Source organism: Manacus candei, unplaced genomic scaffold (genome assembly GCF_025592945.1).
Source record: "Manacus candei isolate 608988 ecotype Guabito, Panama unplaced genomic scaffold, ASM2559294v1 h1tg000069l, whole genome shotgun sequence".
Classification (NCBI taxonomy): Eukaryota; Metazoa; Chordata; class Aves; order Passeriformes; family Pipridae; genus Manacus; species Manacus candei.
This window is the reverse complement of record NW_026138117.1, coordinates 4,527,534-4,548,704: the sequence shown is the minus strand read 5'-3', so window position 1 is coordinate 4,548,704 and position 21,171 is coordinate 4,527,534. Positions and strand designations below refer to the sequence as shown.

The 21,171-nt window shown below is 44.8% G+C and overlaps 1 protein-coding gene and 1 long non-coding RNA gene across 2 annotated transcripts in view; both read right to left on the bottom strand.

Annotated features, from left to right (window-relative positions):
• NPAS2 (neuronal PAS domain protein 2) overlaps positions 1-17,884 on the bottom strand; it is a 104,398-nt gene extending 86,514 nt beyond the window's left edge. Inside the window, 1 exon segment of the mRNA XM_051806780.1 lies at positions 16,598-17,884. Coding sequence (XP_051662740.1) covers positions 16,598-16,908 — 311 coding nt within the window. The 5' untranslated portion in view covers positions 16,909-17,884.
• LOC127479603 (uncharacterized) lies at positions 768-12,155 on the bottom strand. Its single transcript, XR_007907615.1, has 3 exons — positions 11,504-12,155; positions 5,234-5,371; positions 768-2,637 (listed from the first exon to the last, which is right to left on the bottom strand). It is a non-coding gene; the product is annotated as an uncharacterized LOC127479603 (long non-coding RNA).
• Positions 17,885-21,171: the final 3,287 nt, after the last annotated feature.

Sequence of the window (21,171 nt, the reverse complement as noted above, 5' to 3'; positions counted from 1 at the left end):
TATATTATTACTTTTACTGTTTATATTATTCTACTTTTCAGAGCTTTTCAGCTTTGCACAGCAGAAGAGAAATGTGTAAAGCTTTGTTCTTAAACAGCTCACAACTAAAGGATGCTATTTTGCATACTTATAGGCTTGAAGCATAAAAACATGTAATAGAAAAAAGACCTATTACTGTCCTGAAGACACTGATGCATGAGAATAATCAAGTCACTTCAACAATAAATATAACTTCAAACTTAAGCACAAGTGTTAATATCTTGTTGAATCAAAGGTATAATACAAAACAGCACATGCAATTCCAGCTCAGCAAGCAAGATTACAGCAAGATTCTTAAAGTCTGTGTTTCTTTAGCTTAAGGAGTATCCAAAGAGACAATGAAAGCACTTTTGCACAAGGTTTTGTAGAGAGAGTAAATTATAAATATACATTAAAAATTTCACTAATGCTTGTCAATCTGCTTCTAAAAGATGCAATTAGAAGATAAAAAAACTAGTTAGAAAGTCTGTTTGATCTCAAGAGCTATTTACATACTGACAATTTTGAAATAATCTGTATCAGAAAGAACAGCTGAAGCTTTATATAGTTATACAACAGGTATTTTCCAAGATATAAAAATGGTGCATAGTTCTTTAAAATCAAAATTTTATCACTAAAATAGTCATAAAAATGAGTAGCTATTAGTAAAAAAAATTCTTTAATAATGTATTTAAACCAAATAGAATTTTTAATTTAAAATCTCAAAAAACTGATTTAATCATACCAAAACAAATGTCATAGTAGCAGAAAGAAATGAAAACAAATAAGAAAGTTTGCAGGAAATATGGGTTTTACTCAAGGCTAGCCTCATCAGGAGCTCCCTCAGCTCTTGCCTTTTCTAGGGAGTGGTCTGGGGACAGCACCTGCCAGGAAGCCTTGCTTGGTTTTCCAGTTTCAAGAACCTTTCTTAGTTACACAGAACATTTCCATGATCAAACCACTTGGGTTGAAATTCTGCAGTCTGGTGTCTGCCTGGAAATTTTAATTATTCCTGTTTTCAGCCAAAAGATTTAAGAAGTAGAGAAGATACATTCCTGAGAAAAGTTAGTCTTTGCTTTGCAGGTATGTGGGCTTCTTGCAACAAGGATGTCCCCATTTAAAATCTTCCTGGATTTGCCAATGTTTAATAAAACTGAAGCTTTTACCCTACTACATGGAGAGTAATGTTGTCATTTCAGAATTAGTTTGGACCAGGATAAGCTAAGCATTGCTGGCACAGTAGTGGTCGCATCTGATCATAGTGTGAGCACTAAGCCATTAAGTACTGAACAATAATGAATATGCAGGAAGTGAGTAAATCAAAATTACACAGGCAGACTTAATCATATCATTTCCTCATTTTTGAGTGCTCAACTTTTCATCCATAGCAGTTAGCATTTAATGCAGTTTCTGTGAGCGTGTGACTTTGCTAGATATTTCAAAAAACTGAAAACCTCACTACTTAGCATTGTTGTGACATCTCCAAAATATCAGCAGCCTTCTAGTCACTTCAGCTAACAAGCTGTGTCAGCTGGAGTGGTCACAGGGTCCTGCTGTAGGCAGGGACAATGGGTAGCAGTGAGAAGTAGGGATAAGATGCTCTCCTGTTGGGCTTTGAGGCAGCAGAGGAGCACCAAGTTTGCAAGTACCAGGATGCCCTCCCCGATGCTCACATGAACCAGCTGTCCCTGCCTGTCCCCCCTGACCTCCAACTTGGTGCCTCTTTCTGTACCTCAGACTCCTCACTCCAGTTCCACACTTCAGATGAGCCTGTGCTCACCTCTATTTCTGGCTTTACAAGTCGCAGCTACTTCCCAAGAAACTTTGAGCATCACCCCATTTTCCAACCACACTTGCAGACTTTTTACAGCCTGAAGACCTGCCTGGCTTCTCCTCCATTCTCTTTCTCCCCTGTTGTCATCCTGATCTCCCTGTTCCAGGCTCAGCTTCATGCCCACTCCCTTCATGACACCTTCTTTTTCCAGTTGTCCACATCACCCCCTCCTTATCATAGCTTCTACTAGGAGTTTCTTTCCCATCTCTTCTTTTTCTCATTGCCATGGATTACAGTTCAAATTTCCTTGTCTCCTTTGCTCCTCATATACTGGTCATCATTTCTGACTCCACCCACTCTCAGTGTTCACTCTCCTGCTGCCCCATTTTTCACCCGAAGCACTACCTCCTTGCCTGACCTGTACAACTTCCTTCAGTCAGTCTCAGCCTTGCTTCTATTTCTTCACTCGCCAGTTCCCCTCAATAAAACCCCCAGTGCCACTTCTCATCCAGAAACGGAAAGTTTATCAGTCACTGTAAAGTGGCTTAAACTCACACTGGTTCCAAAGGATATCCTGTTTTCCTCCTTCAACTCCCTCTCACCCCTGAAACTTATGTGGCTGCACAGTAACTGAGCTTAGGAAAATGCAACAACTGAAAATCAACACAAAGAAAAGGTTAAATTTCAGCACGATCGGCTTCCTGCTCTGGCAACTTGATGAAAGTCCAGAGTTGGGACTAAGGCAAAATCATCCTTTGCACCAGCAGCAAAGACTTACATGGATGTCGTGGTTTGACCTGGATGCCAGATGCCCACAAAAGCCACTCTATCACTCCCTTCTTCAGCTGGACAGTGGAGAGAAAATATAACAAAAGGCTCACGAGTTAAGAGTGAGGAGAGATGACTCCCCATTTGCTGTCACAGGCAAAACAGACTGAACTTGGGGAAATTAACTGAACTCACTAGTAGTCAAATTAGAGTAGGATACTAAAAAGCAAAACAAATCTTAAAAACACCTTCCCCATGCTCCTCCCTCCTTCCTGGGCTAAACTTTATTCCAAATTCTCTACCTTCTACCCGCCAGTGGTGCAGGGAGACAGGGAATGGGGGCTGTGGTAAGTTCATCACATGTTTCTTCCACTGCTTCTTCCTCAGGGAGAGGAGTCCTTCCCCTACTCCAGCATGGGTTCCTTCCACAGGAGACAGTTTGTGGAAGACTCTAATGTGAGCCCTTTCCATGGGCTACAGTTCTTCACAAACCACTCCAACATAAGCTCTTTTTCCACAGAGTGAAGTCCCTCAGGATCACACTGCTCCAGTGTGGGTCCCCTGTAGGGTCACAAGTCCTGCTAGCAAACCTGCTCCAGTGTGGGCTCCTCTCTCCATGGGTCCTGCCAGAAGCCTGCTCCAGTGCAGGTTTCCCACGGGGTCACAGCCTCCTTTAGGCATCCATCTGCTCCAGCATGGGGTCCTCCACAGGATGCAGGTGAATATCTACTCCCCTACTGACCTCCATGGGCTGCAGGGGCCCAGCTGCCTCACCACAGTTTTCACGACAGGCTGCAGAGGAATCTTAGCTCAGGTGCCTGAAGCCCTTCCTCCTCCTCCTTCTCCACTGACCTTGGCGTTTGCATAGTTGTTTCTGTCATGTATTTTCACTCCTCTCTTCTCTGGCCACAATTATTTTGGCCCATAATTTTTTTTACCTTCTTAAATGTGTTATACCAGAGTCATTACTACTGTTGCTGATGGGCTCAGTCTTGGCTGGTGGTGGGTCTGTCCTGGAGCTGGCTGGCATTGGCTCTGTCAGATATGGGGGAAGCTTCTGGCAGCTTCTCAGAGAAGCTGCTTCTATAGCCCCCACTCTTACCAGAACCACGACACACAAACCCAATACAGTGCACTAAAGCAGTCTTGCAACTATGGCTTTAGCAAAAATGGGTAAGATTTGAGGAAGCGATGAGGAATCAGTCTTAAATGGAAGAATACACTGTGGGGGCAGGGCTGCCTGAGCTCATGCCAGGACCATCTCACTACTCCCCAGTTCTTTAAGACAGTTGTCTTGCAAGAGGTGCCATGCTTTGGCAGAGTGAGAGGAGTTTCACATCAAACAAACTTCTCCAAAAGAAACCTGTAGATTACCTGGGAAACAAGACTAGGGAGAAACACCTAAAAAGTTATTAACTTCAGAATAACAGGCAGGAAAAAATGCTAGCCTGAAGTGAGAACTTCCTATGTTATAATACCTGAAAAACACGCGACTTCCACAGTAGTCACGGCTCCTGGTCAAAGTGCAAGAAGCAATGCAACAATTAAGGCTATTCATCAGATGAGGTTCTGGAACCCATTATCCGTATTCTATTTAGGTGTAGTCTGTATTTCAAATTTTGGGTGACACTGTCAGTATGGAATGTGGAAGAACCTTCAATGAACCCTATGTTGGAAACATCTTTCTGCCAACTCTACAAGATGGCCCTGAAAAGTCTTTTTGCTGGGATGGTTTATTCTTTTCAGGGAAACAGTTTAGTTCTGCCAGTAAAGTAACTGCACACAACACACATCTGTTAAAGTTACCACCATGCCCTTACATGTGCTTTTGTCAGCAAAGACCTTTAAGCCCAGACAAGACCTGGCTCACCAAAATGACCTTCCTGCAGAGGCATTTGTGAGTTCGCTCTGCAGTGCCTTTCTTTTTCCTTCTCTGTGTTGCAAAATATTGATCTAGATTCATAATACAGATACTCAAAAGAAGAAAAAAGGTTACATCAGTGCCTGAATAAGTTTTGCACATAAAATCATGAACCAACATTTTTTCATGAATGAAGTAGCTAGAAGGAGCCAAAAGGTTTGGGTGTGTGTTCACTGCTGACGAATACTTTTATTAATTTCAGAAACCTTCAGTGGCTGATGTGATGTGAGAAATCCTCAGAGAACTTAGCATACAGCACCACCTTCACTTACAGATAGTCAAAAGTATTCTGCAAAAGAACACTGTCCTCTTTTTGCAGTGCCAGATGGGTGAATCATAAAACTGCCAAACGTGAGACTGCAGAGTAACCAAACTAATTTTAATTATAAACCTACTTCAGATCATCCAAGCCATATGCAGAGTAATTCAAAATAAGGAGAAACAGGAGGACAAATGGGTGGATGAAAGTAAAAAGTCCAGGCCTGCTCCTCTTCTTGAGACCATATAGACAAAAAACTGTCTCCCAGAAGAACAAGGCCCTTTTGCAGCATGTTGATTTTCAAACGGTACATCCTACTTCACAGCTGCTGTGGTACCATGATGATTGCTTCCTTTCCTTCCAACCCATCCTCACTCTACACATGAGTCAGACTGGAGATCTATTCAGCCTCTAAATATGTGCTTAAGTCTTTCCATATTCAGGAAAGAAACTCATATGAAATGCAATTAAAAGCATGTACCTAATTGTTTACCTGAATAAAGCTGCTCTGCTGAATCTGTGCTAAAATGTCAAGCGCACGTCAGACAAACTCAGGATCTTCAGCAGTGCTCCCGTTTGCAGAGCCTCTGTCATGAAAAATGCTATGTCCCAAAGGGGGAAAAGGTTTTTCCTGGAGAACAGCCCAGAACGAAAGGAATCATCAGATCAAAGATAAGTCTTACCTCCCTCGCTACAGCCCTCACTTCCCCAAACAGCAGATCAAGGTGGAGGAGGGCTAAATAAAGGGAAAAAAATAGATTTTTTTTTTTTCTAACAGAGAAATGAGAGGCTCCCCGAACTCCTACTTGGTTTCTCCAAGCAATACAGCTAGGAGCAGGCTGTTGCTTGCTTGAAAACTCATAGGCTGCGAGATAGGAAGTCATGGAGTGCCAGTGTCAGAAAGTTATTTATTGACACCTCCTGACTCCAAGCCATTTCACAGCCTGGCAGTGCGCAGGAGGGTGTTCAGATTCACCACAGCAGGCTGACCTTTCTGCTTCCACAGACAGAATGGTCTCCAGCCCCCGTGACTCAAGACACCATGGATACTTTTGTTCGTTGGCTATCATTCATTAGATTTGGGAGATCAAGCTGTTTAAGCTCAAACTTCTTGGAGTGAAGAAAAAAATGCTGCACACTTTACATTATCTCTTGCAAATATGAAAGCTTGCTGCAATCTTCAGATACAATATTTATGAATTGGTCTTTCAGCCAAATCCACTTTTGCATAAGGATACACAGCTGCTGGTACCCAAAAGTATGAGAGTTCCCAAATATATCTTTGCCATTTTTAAAATCATTCTAAAGGCTTGAAAATAATACTTCTTTCATTGTAAGTGAAATCTCTAGTTCTGATGTTTCAAAGACAGTCTGAAATTAGCTGGGTTTTGTTTGTGTTTGTTTGTTTGTGCACAAGGATAATTGATTAAATCAGCACAAGCATAACTGATTATACACTCTAAGAAAACTACTGAAGAATTCAATGGCAAAACCAGCAGCATTGTGAAGAGACATACCCAATTTTTATGCTTACATGTCCTACATAGAATCCCCTCTCAATTATACAGCAGCAAACTTGGAATGTGTCATCACCTCCCACCACTGGATATAATAGATTTTGAATGAATGTAACCTGCATGCTTCAACACCTCTAAAGAAATTTTTTTAAGCTGTCTCTTTAAGCTTTTTTCCATAAAAAGGGACAATTTGCATAGCAGAATATTTAAATACTCACAACTTACCAAAAAAGTCAACCCTCTTTCATTAACCAGTGCAATGACCCTCTAATAGTTTCACACTGAGAAAAAATATGCAGAGAAAAATCATGCAGAGAAATATGACAAGTCTAATAGCAATTAGGACTTTGAAAATATATATATTACAGACTGGTCAAATGGAATGTGAAATTCAAAGTTAAAAACTGAACTTATATCCTTCAGTCCTCAGAAAAATAATCTATTTTTAATGGAGCTAGAAAAGCTATCTTTATCAAATTTCTCATTCAGTCAACAACAATAAATCTATTGTTCAGATGTGGTTTAAATGGGTCTTTGGAAGAGGAGGGTTTTGAGAAAATCAAATAGAAATTGCATTAAAGAAGAAATGCTTCTTTAACTGTCATTACTCTGTATATATAGTTTGCAGTTTTTCATTCCTTTTAGGTTTGCCAGAGTAACATGCAATTGGACCCTGTGAAAAATTATTTGTAACCATTACAAGAAGAGAAAATCTGTCCTCTTGTTTAAGGGAGAATGAGAAAGTTTAGTGTTATGTCTTTTACTTTAAGAAGTATGTCTGCAGGGATCCAGATGCTGAGAAACAGTAAGCTGATGGCTTTAGTTTGAAATGCTACACTATACATTAAGCCATACACCTACTATTTATTTAACATGCATGAATTAGGTCTTCTGAAAAAGAACACACATTTCAGTCAGACTTGCAAAAATATAACAATACTTGGCCATTCTCAAAACGCTTTCCATTTGAAAAATGCAAACAATTAAGAGGTAGCAGGGGTGAACTGAGCCATTGTGCAGGACACAAACGGAGCCAGGACATCCAGGGAAAGCTCCAATGCCATCAGGTGTTGCACAGCTGGAAGCAAAGTGCCTGCAGCGATAAGGTACTGCCTGATGTAATCTAACCACAGAGATGGATCAACGCCCAAAAAAGCCATCACTGTAGCTCCTCTTACTGTCAATGGTATATTTAGCAGCCCAGAGCACTCTGCTTTGTGCCCCCCTTTGATACCTAGTTATGAATGGCACCCAGAATTGATCATATGCTACAATACTCTGCAAAGCTGCCCTAGTTTACGGATCAGAGAAGTGATGCACAAAAAAGCACTATGTATGTGTTCTAAGCTCATAACATTGCACAGCAGAAGAATTACAAATAAAACCCATTTCTCTGGAGATTTTCAGTTTTGTCACCCTCAACAAAACCCATTTTACACAGACTTCAAAAGCCATATTTTTTTCTGGCTGAAATACTGTGCAAAATATTTATTTTATCAGTCCAAAACTTAATTTACTGCTGAAATCTTGCATCAGTATTTCAGAGGAAATTCTAAGATTCTACCAAGAAGAGGAGGAAAGATTATAGACAGAAATATTGTGTAAACAAATCTCTGCCTGCATCACCAATCTTACAAACTGCTGCTTCGCCCTAAGGCAAGTACCTTCAAATAAGCACCTGTACATATAAACGGTCTAAACCAGCTAAATTAAATTCCTGGAAACATGCATGATGTATATCAAGTTTTTACAGTGCTGTAGTCAGTGAAGGTGATGATAACAGAAGGATAACTGAAAGAGAGTGTGAGAGACAGTAAGAGGAGAGAAGAAAGGAAGAAAGGGCAAGGTAGAAAGCAGAAGGTCCTAAGACCTGACTGAAGTAAAAAGAAAAAGGATCCTATTGAAGGAAGCTAAAGATTCAAAACCAGAAATATAAAAGGTGAGAAAACAAGGTGAGATTAAAAAAAATTAAATTAAAAAAAAAATCAAACCCAAAAAGTGACCAAGAAAGTTTAGACCTCTCAGAAATTCAAGTCAGTAATTCTTTGTCAGGCAAACACTCCTTGATTTCAGTGGGAGTTCTGCCTTAATGAGGACAGCAGGATAGGCACCAAATGCAGCTTTATTTCTTATACCTCAATAACAGCAAGATCTAGTAAGATATTCTGTTGTTGAAAAAGACGACACACTTTTGAAGAAACATGAATATTAGAGGTATATTAGAGGTATATTAGGTAGTATAAATGTAATTGCTACAATGAGCTAAGTTACATCAGTGTGCATCAGCTGACAATAAAGTCCTTTGTCCTGGAAAGAAAGAAAAAGATGAAAAAACTGACTTGTGTCACCCTACAAACAATCAAATTAAAGGTCCAGAATTATTCCAGAAAAGTTTTTATTGGTTTCAGTGACAGCCCATAAACAAGCAAGATTCCTTAGTCCTTCTCATAAAAAAATTTAAATACATGTCTGACTATGAATGACCTATTTATTTGTCATTAGTTGTGCTCTTGCTGAAATTGTTGGAAATGCATCCAGTTGGTTAACAGAACCATTGTTTGATTAGGCTGTTTACGTGAAATTGTCTTTAATATACTGAAAAGAAAGTATAAAATAAATAGACTGAAGAATAAAATATTCTTCTTATCTTGGTAGCCAAAGATAAAACAAATCAAAACAACTCCATGTTTATCTGATGAAGGATGAAGATTCTGCCTAATCAAGGAGTGGTCTTAATGGTCCATGTAAAAATCATAAGGTGTTTTGCCCTTTATAAATCATAAATTAAAGGAACCCTCACTGGAATGTGGATATGTCTAATGCAAAGTCTCAAATTTAAAACCTTTTACTGTTTTAGATGTCAAAATCGGGAACAGACAAAATATCACAAGTAAAATGCAGAAAATTACCAATAAAAACACTAGGGTAGATATTTTGGGTGAAATCCAGGAATAATTGAAAAATATACCATCTCCAGCTGATCACATTGTACACAGTATTTATTATTGACCAGCTTTTGCAAACAGACCATTCTAACCCATGATACGTGAAATATGTCAATTCTCCATGAAGTGTTAATGAGGGGTGTCCCAAACCAATAAGTCTAGGACATGCTCAAAGTCAGATTTATTCAGCCGCTGACTCAATCAGATAATCAGTAATTCTCAGGTTTTGCACGGTTACATCCACCTGTTGATTTAGAGATTACAGGTGGGACCTGCCTTATTAAAATAGTTCTGCAGTTTAAAAATTTGACACACCTAACGAAGGAATTGAGAGAAAAAGTCTGGTCTGCGCATCAATGATAAAAGGATAATAAATAATCAAACTTAATTATTATTGTTTACAGGGCTAAAATTATGCTTAAAGATATTCATTGCCATCTGTAAGCCTGTTAAAGCTGATTACAATCTTCTTGCGCTGGTTTTCTTTCCAATGGTTGAACATTATTGTCTATTTTTAAAGGAAAAAAAACCCCAAAGCTGCTTGAATAATAAATTGTTTATCCCATGTAAGAACAAACCATAGTGATGAACTTTAAGAATGGTTCCCAAATTAGAATTGAGAGTGAAAAACAAGTACTTTCCTGTTCAAGGCTTTATTTTTAATGTGTTTTTATTTTTAACTAGATTGAGTGCTGATTACAGAAAATTCAAGGCTACCCGGACATCAGGCTGCTCAATTGACTGAAAAGTTTGATGACTTCTCTAAAAAGTGAGGTCTGTGCATGAAATTAAATCAGTATAACTGGGACCAGATAACTCGAGGGGGAGGAGGGGAAAAGGTTAATATTGCTTATTAAATAATGTTAAATGAGATCAAACAAGACATGCAGGATTCAGGAGGGCTCTTGGAGCTCCAGTTGTTTCCCCAGGCTGCTTATGCAACCTTGTTTGCGCAGACAGTGCAAGGGCCTGCCATTTTATTACATAAGGTAGCCCAAAAATATACAGCTAGGCAGTTGTGAGCTCCATTAACTGCTGCACTGGAGTTTCTGTATCAGTTAGCATCTGGAAATTTGAAGAAACGATCAGAAGGACTTAGGACATTGCTGAGTTTGAGATTGGTGCTGGTCTTTTAATAGCAATAGATCTCATCCAAAAGCCAGCAAATACCATCAGCGTGAGCTGTGTTAGAATACATTGTGCTTTGACCATTGCTTAGTGAACAGCAATACACAGTCTCTGGCTTAGCACAGCCGTAGTAAGTGCAATCCATGGCTTCAAAGTCTGCCTTTCAGATGATTAAGCAAACTGTCTGGTTTAGTAAACAGCAGTCAACACAACATTATTGTTTTAACCACAGTGCTTAAATGCAGTGGATAGCTGAAGAAATTTAATTTCCAATCCTCTCATTCTCAGCACAAAATTTCAAAGCCTGGTCTTGTACAGATAGATAAAACTGTAGCCACAGCAATATCATGTCAAGGAAGATGACTGCCTTGGCCCAAATCCTCTCCCCCATATCGGGCAGCAGTGAAGGCTGGGGAAGCCTGCATCAGCGGGGCAGGCATGTAGCAATTACAGTCTCCCAGCGGAGACTTCTTCAGCCAGGCATTTTATCTCAGTATTCAATGCCTTTTGGTGGGATTGCTTCCCTGAATGAACTGCTTTCTGAACCTACTTGAACTCAAGAAGATAAGGCTGTCTATCCTTGCCATGACTGCACAGCTCCATAATAGGACACCAGGGAGTGAGCTCGAGCACTGTATGCTGCCTTTTGGGGTACACAGGATCACATAATCATAGAATATCCTGAGTTGGAAGGGACCCACAAGGATCATCAAGTCCATCTCTCAGTCTAGCATGGGCAATCGCCAACCATATGAAATTTAACAAGGGTCGGATTCTGCACCCGGGACAGGGCAACCCTGGTTGGGTGTATAGACTAGGGAATGAGAGGCTGGATAGAAGCGCTGCAGAATGGGACCTGGGGGTCCTGGTCGATGGCAAATTGAATATGAGTCAGCAGTGCCCTGGCAGCCAGGAGGGCCAACTGTGTCCTGGGGGGCATCAGCTGAGGGAGGTGATCGTCCTGCTCTGCTCCACACTGGTGCAGCCTCACCTTGAATATTGTGTGCAGTGGGAGCCACAATATAAGAAAGACTACAATTAGTCTTAGATTATAATTAACCTATTAGAGAGTGTCCAAAGGAGGACCATGAGCATGGTGAAGGGTCTGGAGGGGGAAGAAAAGGTTGAGGGGAGACCTTATTGCAATTTTCAACATACAGTTTTGGCTCACACCTTTGCTCTTCTTTGGAGCACTTCACCTAGCTTCTCGCACTAGCCTGTTCCATGGCTGATGTGCCATAACAGAGCCAGCCAGTGAAGGTACAAACCACCAGGAGCCTTTTGGCCTCGGGAGCCGAGGAGGGACACCACTTGCTTGACCACTTCATTCTGCAGAGCAGACACTGAGAGACCACCTGGCTTAGCACCCTCTCTCAAGCCATGGCCAGACACAAGTGCAGAGGAATGAGTTACAAGAACAAGGCAATGGTGATATTTCTTCAGCACACTCACCAAGCTTCTAAGAATGTGCAGCTCAAAACTTCCTAAGCCAGAGGCAGTGGTTTTAAGTTTAATAGCCCTTGATGGATTTCTCTTCCATGAACTCATCCAGTCACCTCATTAGCTGATGTAACCTCTCAGCATCCACATCCTCTGGTGAGCAGTTCAGCAGTCTGACCACTCCATATGAAGAGCCATTTCCCTCTGTGTTCATGCCAGCACCCAGTCCTTCTGCTGCTGTTGCCATGATCAGTAATTCCCAGTTTGCCTTCTCCATGCTTTGCTTAATTTTACAGATTTCTGTTGCATCACTTTATCAGTGCTGTCAGTCCTCAGACAGGAATTACTCCATTCCTCTGATCACCTTTGTTACATCCCTCTGAACCTCCTCCCCCGCCATTATACATCTTTGAGGCGGGGAAATCGACAGCCCAAGTTACTGAAGATGTGGGCACACCATAGCTTCTACAGTGAAACAATGAGGATTCTTTTTTATTATTTTCCATCCTGTTAAAAATAATCTTAATGTTCTATTTCCCTTTGGTTTTCAATTCACATCTGCACATTGCATTGATTTTTTTTTCCGAGTTGTCCGTGGAAGACTTTATCAAAGCTTCTGCACCTACCATGACCTACAGCAATTAATTTCTATGATTACAGATACACTTTTTTGATTAATTTTCAACGTGACATGCATAGTACGTTTATCTCATATGAAGATACTCAAAGAGAAAGGGTGATTGAAACGTCCCAGTACATGATGCTCTGTCATGCCAGCACTTCTTGCAGGTTTTGGAACGACAGAGGTTTCATACCCGAACTTCCAAATTTCCATTCTGATCTCAAACGTACATACACATCCTCTAGATTTTTTCCCATATCATTGTTTCACTTTGCTCCCTAAGAACAGTGGTAAAACAGCTGAAAAACACCTTCTGTCATTATTAGGCCAGTAGCAGACTAGCTGTTTTACACAAACTTGTGCCCAAGCAAGAGAAAGTTAGATAACCACCCTGTTCCCACCACTTAATGTGGTCAATTTTGGAGTATCTCGAAGCTCTAGGCATGCTACCTACCACACAGACACAGGAAAAAGAGATGGCATTGCCTCAGAAAGCTTGTAGGCAAAGGAGGGGAGAAGGAAGAGCTGGCAGGTACTGACAGGGTACTAGGTACAGTGTGTGGCAATACTATTTTCTAGTGACAAAGGTCTAAGCTTATCTAACTTTTGTGAGAGTTTTATTTTTCTGAAGTCACAGGTGAATTTTCAGACTGAAGCAGGATTGAAACACTCAGCATTGGGGATGCCTAAGACTATTCCTCCCAAATCTGGCAGGTAGCATGCAAGAAATGCTGATTTCTGCCATGGTCCTTGGATAAAGGAACAGAAATATCTTTACCAAAGTGTAATTAAAAACATTTTGGCTGGACTGAGCTGTGCTTCATGGTTTGCCTTCAGGGGGAAGAAACACAGGAAGAGAGGCATAGAAAATGGTACTTACCCCTCTATCCCCAAAACGTACATCGAATTCATGTGTACGAGGCCAAGAAAGCTGTGCCCCCATATCCCTCAATCTAATCTGCCAACATCCCTGAGCCACCACAAGACAAATGCAAGGAGCAGAGAATGAACCACATCTGCAGTTTTCTCAGCTCCTTATTCAGAACATGAGTCTACACAACCACATCTCTTTTTACCCCCTTGTCTTTTCTGCCCTGCAACTCTTGTATTTCTGAATTCAGTTGGCAATATACTGGCATATATATGGTGTGGCCCATAGCATGTCACAGTAAAGAGTAATGGCTTTAGTCCCTCCCAAAAAAATGTGCAATACCAAAAGCACCACTACAAATCCACCAGCCTCTATGCATTCTGCTTAAATGCTATTACATGATGTTTCCTTTTCAAACTTCAGTAGTCAGACTCATAAAATTATTCTATCAGACAATGCTGATTTCTGACTGAATTAAACTAGCTAAAATACAAATATTTGCAAGACCTTAGTCTACTTTTCCAATAATAAGTTTGAATAAGATCAGTGATCACCAGAAAGTTAAGCCAAATCTAGAAAAACTTTTTTTATACAGATAACAATCCCTCTACAAAATCTGCAACCCAAGTGCATCTGCCCTAAGAGCCTGAAAACAAAACTATAAACACAAATGGAAGTTCCTTAAATTCATCTAAGACAGAAGGAAAAGCAATTAAATGCACATAAGATGTATATTTAACTGGGTTTTTTTATCAATATGACATTTACCAATCCAGGAGAGGGGCAAAGCAGAGGCAGGTACTAAAAAACACAGCAGGCAGTATTGGGACGAAGATGAGAAGGATGAAAAAGCAGTAGTACCATGCCCCAACCATTGAAAGACTGGAAACCACTGCTTTTGCTCAGATATCCTGTCCCTGTACACTACAAGTGTCAACTTTTTTCTTCCCACTATTGCTTCTCTTGGTCTGGGTTTAGCACCTTTATCCACGGTTCCTTGCACCTTGTTACCCAAGCTTTGTCATCTATGACCCCACCAAATCCTTTGTCTTAATTCAAAGTCTCTGCTCTTCAATTTCTCCATGTCTCCATCATCAATACTTCTTCTCAGTTCTAGTCCCACAATTTCTTGTCACCATGCACGTGAACTAAGCAATTTCCTTTTCCACCCTGCCTTGGCATCACTCACACACTCTGCCACCAAAGACACAGTCTTCAATGCTCCCTCCTTATGGTGTTCACTGTAGCAGCAACATCTGGGAAGAATAACTGTGGGGGAAAGTCCACTCAGCCCTTCAGCCACCAACTGGAGTGCTCTCATCCTTCCCAGGGAGACAAGCAGTGATCAGCTCCTAACAAAGCTGGGTGTTCAGCATGCCTTATGCTGAGAGCATTTTCAGCGAGTGCAATGGTCAAGCCCTCAACAACCCCTCTACCAGGAGCATGCAACCTGAGCCTTGTGACAAAATTAAAACTAAGAAAAATTCTGGAAGCTTCTAGAGGCTAAACATAAGGCACACCCCCATCACAAGACTGATCTCATCCCAAGTATCTTTTCCTTGCTCCAAAACACGAAGCCACAAGAATTCAACAGTCTCAATGAAAGCGTTTCTCAACATAGCCAAAGAACGCAGATTCACAGAAAAGATCAAGGTCTCCTAATGCAGGATGATGTACACCTGAACTATCTTCATCAGATATATGGCCAAAGAATACACTTTCCTCTAAACATGTTCTCAGAAATAGCTGAACCATTTCAAATGAAGCTTCCCAAAGACAGTTTGTCTTCAGCAGATACTCAACCTGGAAAATGTCAGCCTAGGTTTAAGCTCAGCAAATGCATAAGCACCTGATAGCACAGCATTGTACTAGAAAGCACAAGGTAATTTTAAGAGTAGACAACGTTCCTGCATATGATAAAATAACAACTCCTTCAAATGCTCTAGCATGTTCCAGGGTAGAGATTTAGGCAAAAATCATAATTCTGCAAAGTATAGTCTGTGGGTTCAACATGCAAGGCAACACCTTTATTACTGAGGGAAAGAAATTTTAGGCAAGCCTACTGTCTGCAGGCTTTGGAGCAGGGCACAGAAGTGCTTTCAGTTTGGGGAATCACCCTGCTGTCACATACCTGCTTCAGGAAAGCCTTCCATTTTCACATGTTCAGTGAGACAGTGCACAGCTTGGCAATTATGTTCTCCAAATATTCCTCTTCCAGGCCATCTCTGCAGAGCAACTATGTGTCTATATTCATCTACAGAAACGTATGCAGGATTGGGCCCTCAACCAGCTGACAGTTCTCAGAATCAGATACAGATCAGTGAATGAGCTGGCTACGCCTGGACACTGTGAACGCTAATTATTTAGTACCAGGAAAAAAACTAAAACCACAGTTTGGTGCATTAACATCTCACACCAGGGTAAGAGAGAGATAATTTTCCACTTCAAGAGGCAGCCACTTGTTGAACTGAATGCTCAGGTTAGCTGTGCCCACCTGAGGGATCCCTACAGCCCTTCTGGAGATTTAGCGCCATGAAAAGATCCAAGTTCCTCTGCTGGCTGCAACGCTTATAACCGCTAATTATTTCTGAGTCACTTGAGTGAAAGTAAGCTGCCATCCTGTAGACAGTTAAGGACTACGGAGCAAAGTTTCTGGATGAGCGTGCTTGTTAATTGACCAATCAGGCTAGTGACCATAAAGGAAAACACTACAGCACAACTCTGAGTGACTCCAAGTGTTGCCGTTCAGCCGTGGATTTAGTATTTACCCCCTTGCATACACGGAAGGAAACACACAGGAGCCCAGCTCAGGGCTGCTGCAGGAGCAAGGCTCTCCCAGCACATGACACAGCCTCTGCTCCCACCAGGAGCCTTCGCCCACTCAAAAACCTCACTGGTCTTACTGGAAGTTTTGTTTGATCACTGCCCGATCGCATCGCAGACCCTATTCCACTCTAGCCTATATGAACCCTCGAAGTCAAGAACACCTCCAACAACACCATGATGAGACAGGGAGAAGAGCTGGGGGGGAGGGCAAGTTATTTTTCCAAAAGGAAGGGCCCAGTCGGCCGGACCCCGCCAGCCCGGCCGGGAGAGACACGGCGCACATACTGTGCTCCCCACGTAAACTTTCCCGTGGCAGAGACGATGCCACCCCGCACCACCGGGCGCGTCCGTCACCGCCGCGGTGCGTGGAGCGGAGGGGAGCTGACCCCGGCCGCCGCCGCGGGGGGTCACGCGTGGGCGAGCATCCCGCGTGGGTGCCCGGGGCGAGTGTCGCGGGTGGGCGCCCCGCGGGGCGGAGGGAGGGTCAGGGCCACAGGGCCGCCGTTACCTGGGGTGCCGGTGCTGCGGGAGCGCGGCGGGGAAGCCCCAGCCGCCGCCGCCGCCGCCGCCGCCGCTGCTGCTGCTGCTGCTGCTGTCCGCGGTGGCCACCTGGGCGCGGGAATCGCCGCCGGTACTGGTGCCGGTGCCGCCGAGCTGGATGCCGCCGCTTTTCCGGTGCCTGCCGGTGCCGCTGCGGCAGCGGCCGCCCCTGCTCCAGCCGCGCAGGAGGCCGGCCTCGGAAGCCGGCAAACTCTTCCTCGCCGACGAGGAACCGGGGACGCTGCCCGCCTCCTGCCTGCCGCCGGTGCCGTGTCTCATGGTGCGCGGGGCCGCCGCATGCCGCGCTGCCGCCGCCCCGGGCGCCGCGGGACCCACGCGCGCCGGGGCCAGGGGCTCCGCCGGCACCGGGAGGCCGCCGGGAACCCGGGCTGCTGGGGGGGGAGGCGGAGGCCGGGGGGCGGGGGGGCTGCTGGCTGGGGCTCCCGCTGGGGCATTAAGTTGGACGCGCGGCCGGGAGAGGCAGGGCGGGGGCGGGGGCTGCGAGGCCGATAGTTCTCCGCGAAGTTGGAGCCCGGGGGGCGAGGTGGGGGCATCCTCTCCGCCGACCCTTCATCGCCGCCCGCCGCCGCCTCCCCTCGCCTGCCCCCGCCGCCGGGCCGCCGCCCCGCGCCCTCAGCCGGCGGCGCTGCGGGGGCGCGCCCCACGTCCCGTGCCCATGGGCGCAGTCGCGGCCCCGGCGGCAGCGATCGCCGGCGCCGGCTCCTTTCGCCGCTCCCTTCTCCGGCAAGGAGCGGGAGGGTGGGGGTGGACAGAGGGGGAGATCAAACCCGAGGCTGGTGCTCAAAATGGGTCAGGGAGGGGGAAAGGGACCCCGGCGTTCGGCGCCCCCCTCCCCGCGGTTGGCTCCGGGAGGGTCGGGCTGGGGCGGTGGGAAGCGAGAGGGCTGCGGAGGAGCTCTCCCGCCCCGGCTGCCTGTGCACAAGTGCAGGGAATGTTCCACTGACCTACATATTTTTCCAAACATACGTGACCTTTTTTTTTCCTCTCTCTCTCGTTCTGTGGGAGGAGACAGGCGAGGATCCAAGAAAAGGAGAAGCTGGAAAGAGAACGAAAAGGGAAGCAGGGAAAAAAAAATAAAAACCTCAACCTAAAAGGCAGCCCCGCATCAAGGATGGTTCCACTCCGCCGCCGCGAGCAAACCCCGGCGTGCCCACGTTTATATATGTCTGCAGCGACATCCCCGTACTGCACCGGCGGCCGCTCCAGCACCTGAGCCCGGGAGCCCCCGCGGTGCCGCCGGCCCCGCCGGGCAGGGCAAGCGTCCAGGTGCCTGGCCGCCGGCTCCCGGGGCGATGCGGCGGGACCCCAGCACGGCTCTGCTCGGCGGGCTGGGCACGGTCCCCCGCTCGGCCCCGGCCCGGGGGGTGACCCTGCGCCCTGTCCGTGCCCGCTGGCCCGGCGGCGGGAGCCGGGACGGAGCGGGGCACGGCACCGCGTTGCCCCGGAGCAGGTTCCCGGCCTCGCCGGGCACAGGCAGGAGCTCCCGATCTGGTTATGCAACGCCGCACAGGCAATTGGAGCAAAACCTTGACAGAGAGCGCTATTTTTTTTTTCTTGTTTTAAAGTAGGTCATTCTTTTTATTCTCTAATTTGCCTTTTTTTTTTTTTCTTACTAATCCTCCTGCAAAGTGGCCGGTTAGAGAGAAAGCGGTGTACTGGAGCCGGGGAGAAGCTGGTGATCGGAGCCTTGCTCTCTACTCGACGGGCACTCCTGCCGGCTTCTGGCGGCGGCTCCAGCAGGGTCTGGCGTTGCTCTTCCTCCCCAAGGAGGGCAGTGATGGCCAGGGAGCGAGGCCACGGATCGGGCGCTGCCCGCTACTCTCCCCAGGTCTCGCCGGCGGAAGCCCCGGGCTCCTCCTCCCCCTGGCGCCGCCGGCTATTGCCCCCTGCCTCCTGTCGCCCTCGCACCGCCTCTGCACCTGGGGCTTGCTGGCGCTGCTGGCAGGCACCTCTTCCACCCGCAGAAGGGATCTCCCCCCGAGATATAGTATTTGTTTTCAGAACAGTTGTGGTTTTTTGCTCAGAGGAGGGATTTGTTGCGGTAGCTTGTGCAAGCTCTGTTCCCACCAAAAGGCCTGACTGCACAGCCATACCTGTGGCAGCAAAATTTGTGTGGTGGGCCAGGGGCTGTTTCCCCATCTCCCCCAGTACATCCTGCCTCCTTTTTTAAAAGGCACGTTAATCCTCGCAAAATACCCTCCAGCAGAGACCTCTGCCCACCCCGGGCATACATGTGTGGTCACAGTGTATGGACTGATGGGTGCTCCAGCTACCTGGCTCCAGCGAGGAGCTGTGCTGCTTCTTCCACTACTCCCACCACCTAGTTACCCTGCTGTGATGTCCAGCTCCCCCATACACTACATCCAGACAGTTATTTGATCTGATTCAATCCTCTATGTAAATGCTAATAACTACAAAGTTATGGAAAAATGTTGCGCTCCTTTGCTGAGCACTTTTACACCATACTTTATACAACAGGCATGACTAATGTTGAAAGGGTAAAGTTGTTTACTTTCAACCAAGATTAAATACAAAACTTTGTAAAGCTCCTCCCTTCCTTTGGATGAAACCCAGCATTTCTTTCCCATTTGGAAATTGTCAAACAGTGGTTAAACAATCCTTTGGCAAACAAGTAGTGCCTGAGGGAATAAAGCATCAGATACATGGGGAATGGAATAAGAGACATTTCTGTTCCTGAGGTACTTTTCTTGTGTTGCACAATGAAGTACAACATAAAATTTTCAAGCCTTGTAAGGTTAGAGAAAAGGAACTTCCCATGATTATATACACCACATGATTTGATATTCCAGTCCTTTTGAAAGCCTACCAAAATCCTGCCCTGAATCCAACCCTGTGCTTTCAGAAGCTGGGAAACCAAGTACCTGGAGAAAAATACTACACAGAGAAAGGCAATCAGAGAGACACAGGGGCGCATTTACAAAATTACATCTCTACTATATGTTAACATTTTCCCTGTGAATTTTAAAGGACTCCATTGCACAAGTGAACAAGTGAGACTGGTTGAGGTTTGTTTCTTAATTCATTCCCTAGGTTACTGCTGTAAACTTTAATTAGGCTAACAAAGAGCAGAGCGGCTGAGGGTGAGGCAGGCTTTATCCAGCCCATACCTGAATCCCGTTGTGAAATACCAGCCATTCAAAACACACAGCCTTTCTCTCAGTCTGGTGACACATGGAAAATTACCAAATACTGTCAATACTGAGTTTGGTTTGGAAATTAACCAAAGGGTTATGCTAGATGCTACATGTAAGAACATTAGGCAAGGAGCCCAGTGTTCAAATTTAAAGAATTAAATCTTTTTATAATAATAAAGTATTAGTAAGCAACTTTTCAGACACCAGGAGCCTGTGATCCAAAGCCACAATCCCTTTCGTTTCAACTAGAATAGGCTGGCCAGCCTTCGTGGCCCAGAAATGACACAGCAGGGTTTTCAATGGGCCATGAACCACAGGCTAGGTGTCTTCCAGGGCGGAGGACCAAGGGGAGGAGTGGGAGAGGACAGTGGCTCCCCAGGGACCCTGCTGCTCCTTTGTGGCAAGACCATGGGAGGGATATGGGGTGGAGTGTGAGTTCAACCCAGACATACTGCATGTAACTCTGCTGGTTTGCTTCCTCTTGCTTCCAGGGATTTATATTATGAAGTGCCACCACTGCTGGAAGACGTAACCCTTGGCAAAGGAGCTACCTTGGATGTCTTTTGGCTCCAGAGCCAGAGCCTTGCTGACAGAGCCTGGCCACTGCAACCTGGAAGCACAGGCCTTCCAAGTACCTAAAAAGGGCATACAGGAGAGCTGGAGAGGGACTTTTTACAAGGGCATGTAGTGATAGGACAAGGGGTAATGGCTTTAAACTGAAAGAGAGTAGGTTTAGATTAGATATTAGGTGAAATTTTTTACTGTGAGGGTGTTGAGGCACTGGAACAGGTTGCCAAGAGAAGTTGTGAGTGCCCCATTCGTGAAAGTGTACAAGGCATGTTGGATTGCGTTTTGATCAACCTGGTCTAGTGGAAGGTGTCCCTGCCAGTAGCAGAGGGGCTGGAGCTAGATGGTCTTTAAGGTCCTTCCCAACCCAAAATGTTTTGTGATGATGATTCTATGATTACCTGTGCTATAGAAATGCTTTTAACATTTAGCAGGCACCAGTACATATTGTATAAATAGGATGCCATTTGCAGCCCTTAATTTAAAAGCAAACCCTACATTTGGATTAGCATTTGTGTTGAAGTAAAAAGGGCTCCCCCAAATAGTCATAAATCAACATAAATGGCAACAGTGGCAAAAGTCAGGGATCAATCTGTGGGAGAGATGAGCATAATGGAAAAAAATAAAGGACCCTCAAAGAGCCAATCAAATTGCACTGAATATTAAACTGTTCTCTTTAGTTTTCAAGAAAATAAGAAGAAGACAGACAGGAATTAATTTCATTAATATTAATTAAGGGGCAGGACAGACCTTGCACCACTTGTTTTCCTATCTTCCATGTTGAAAGCAAGAACAACAG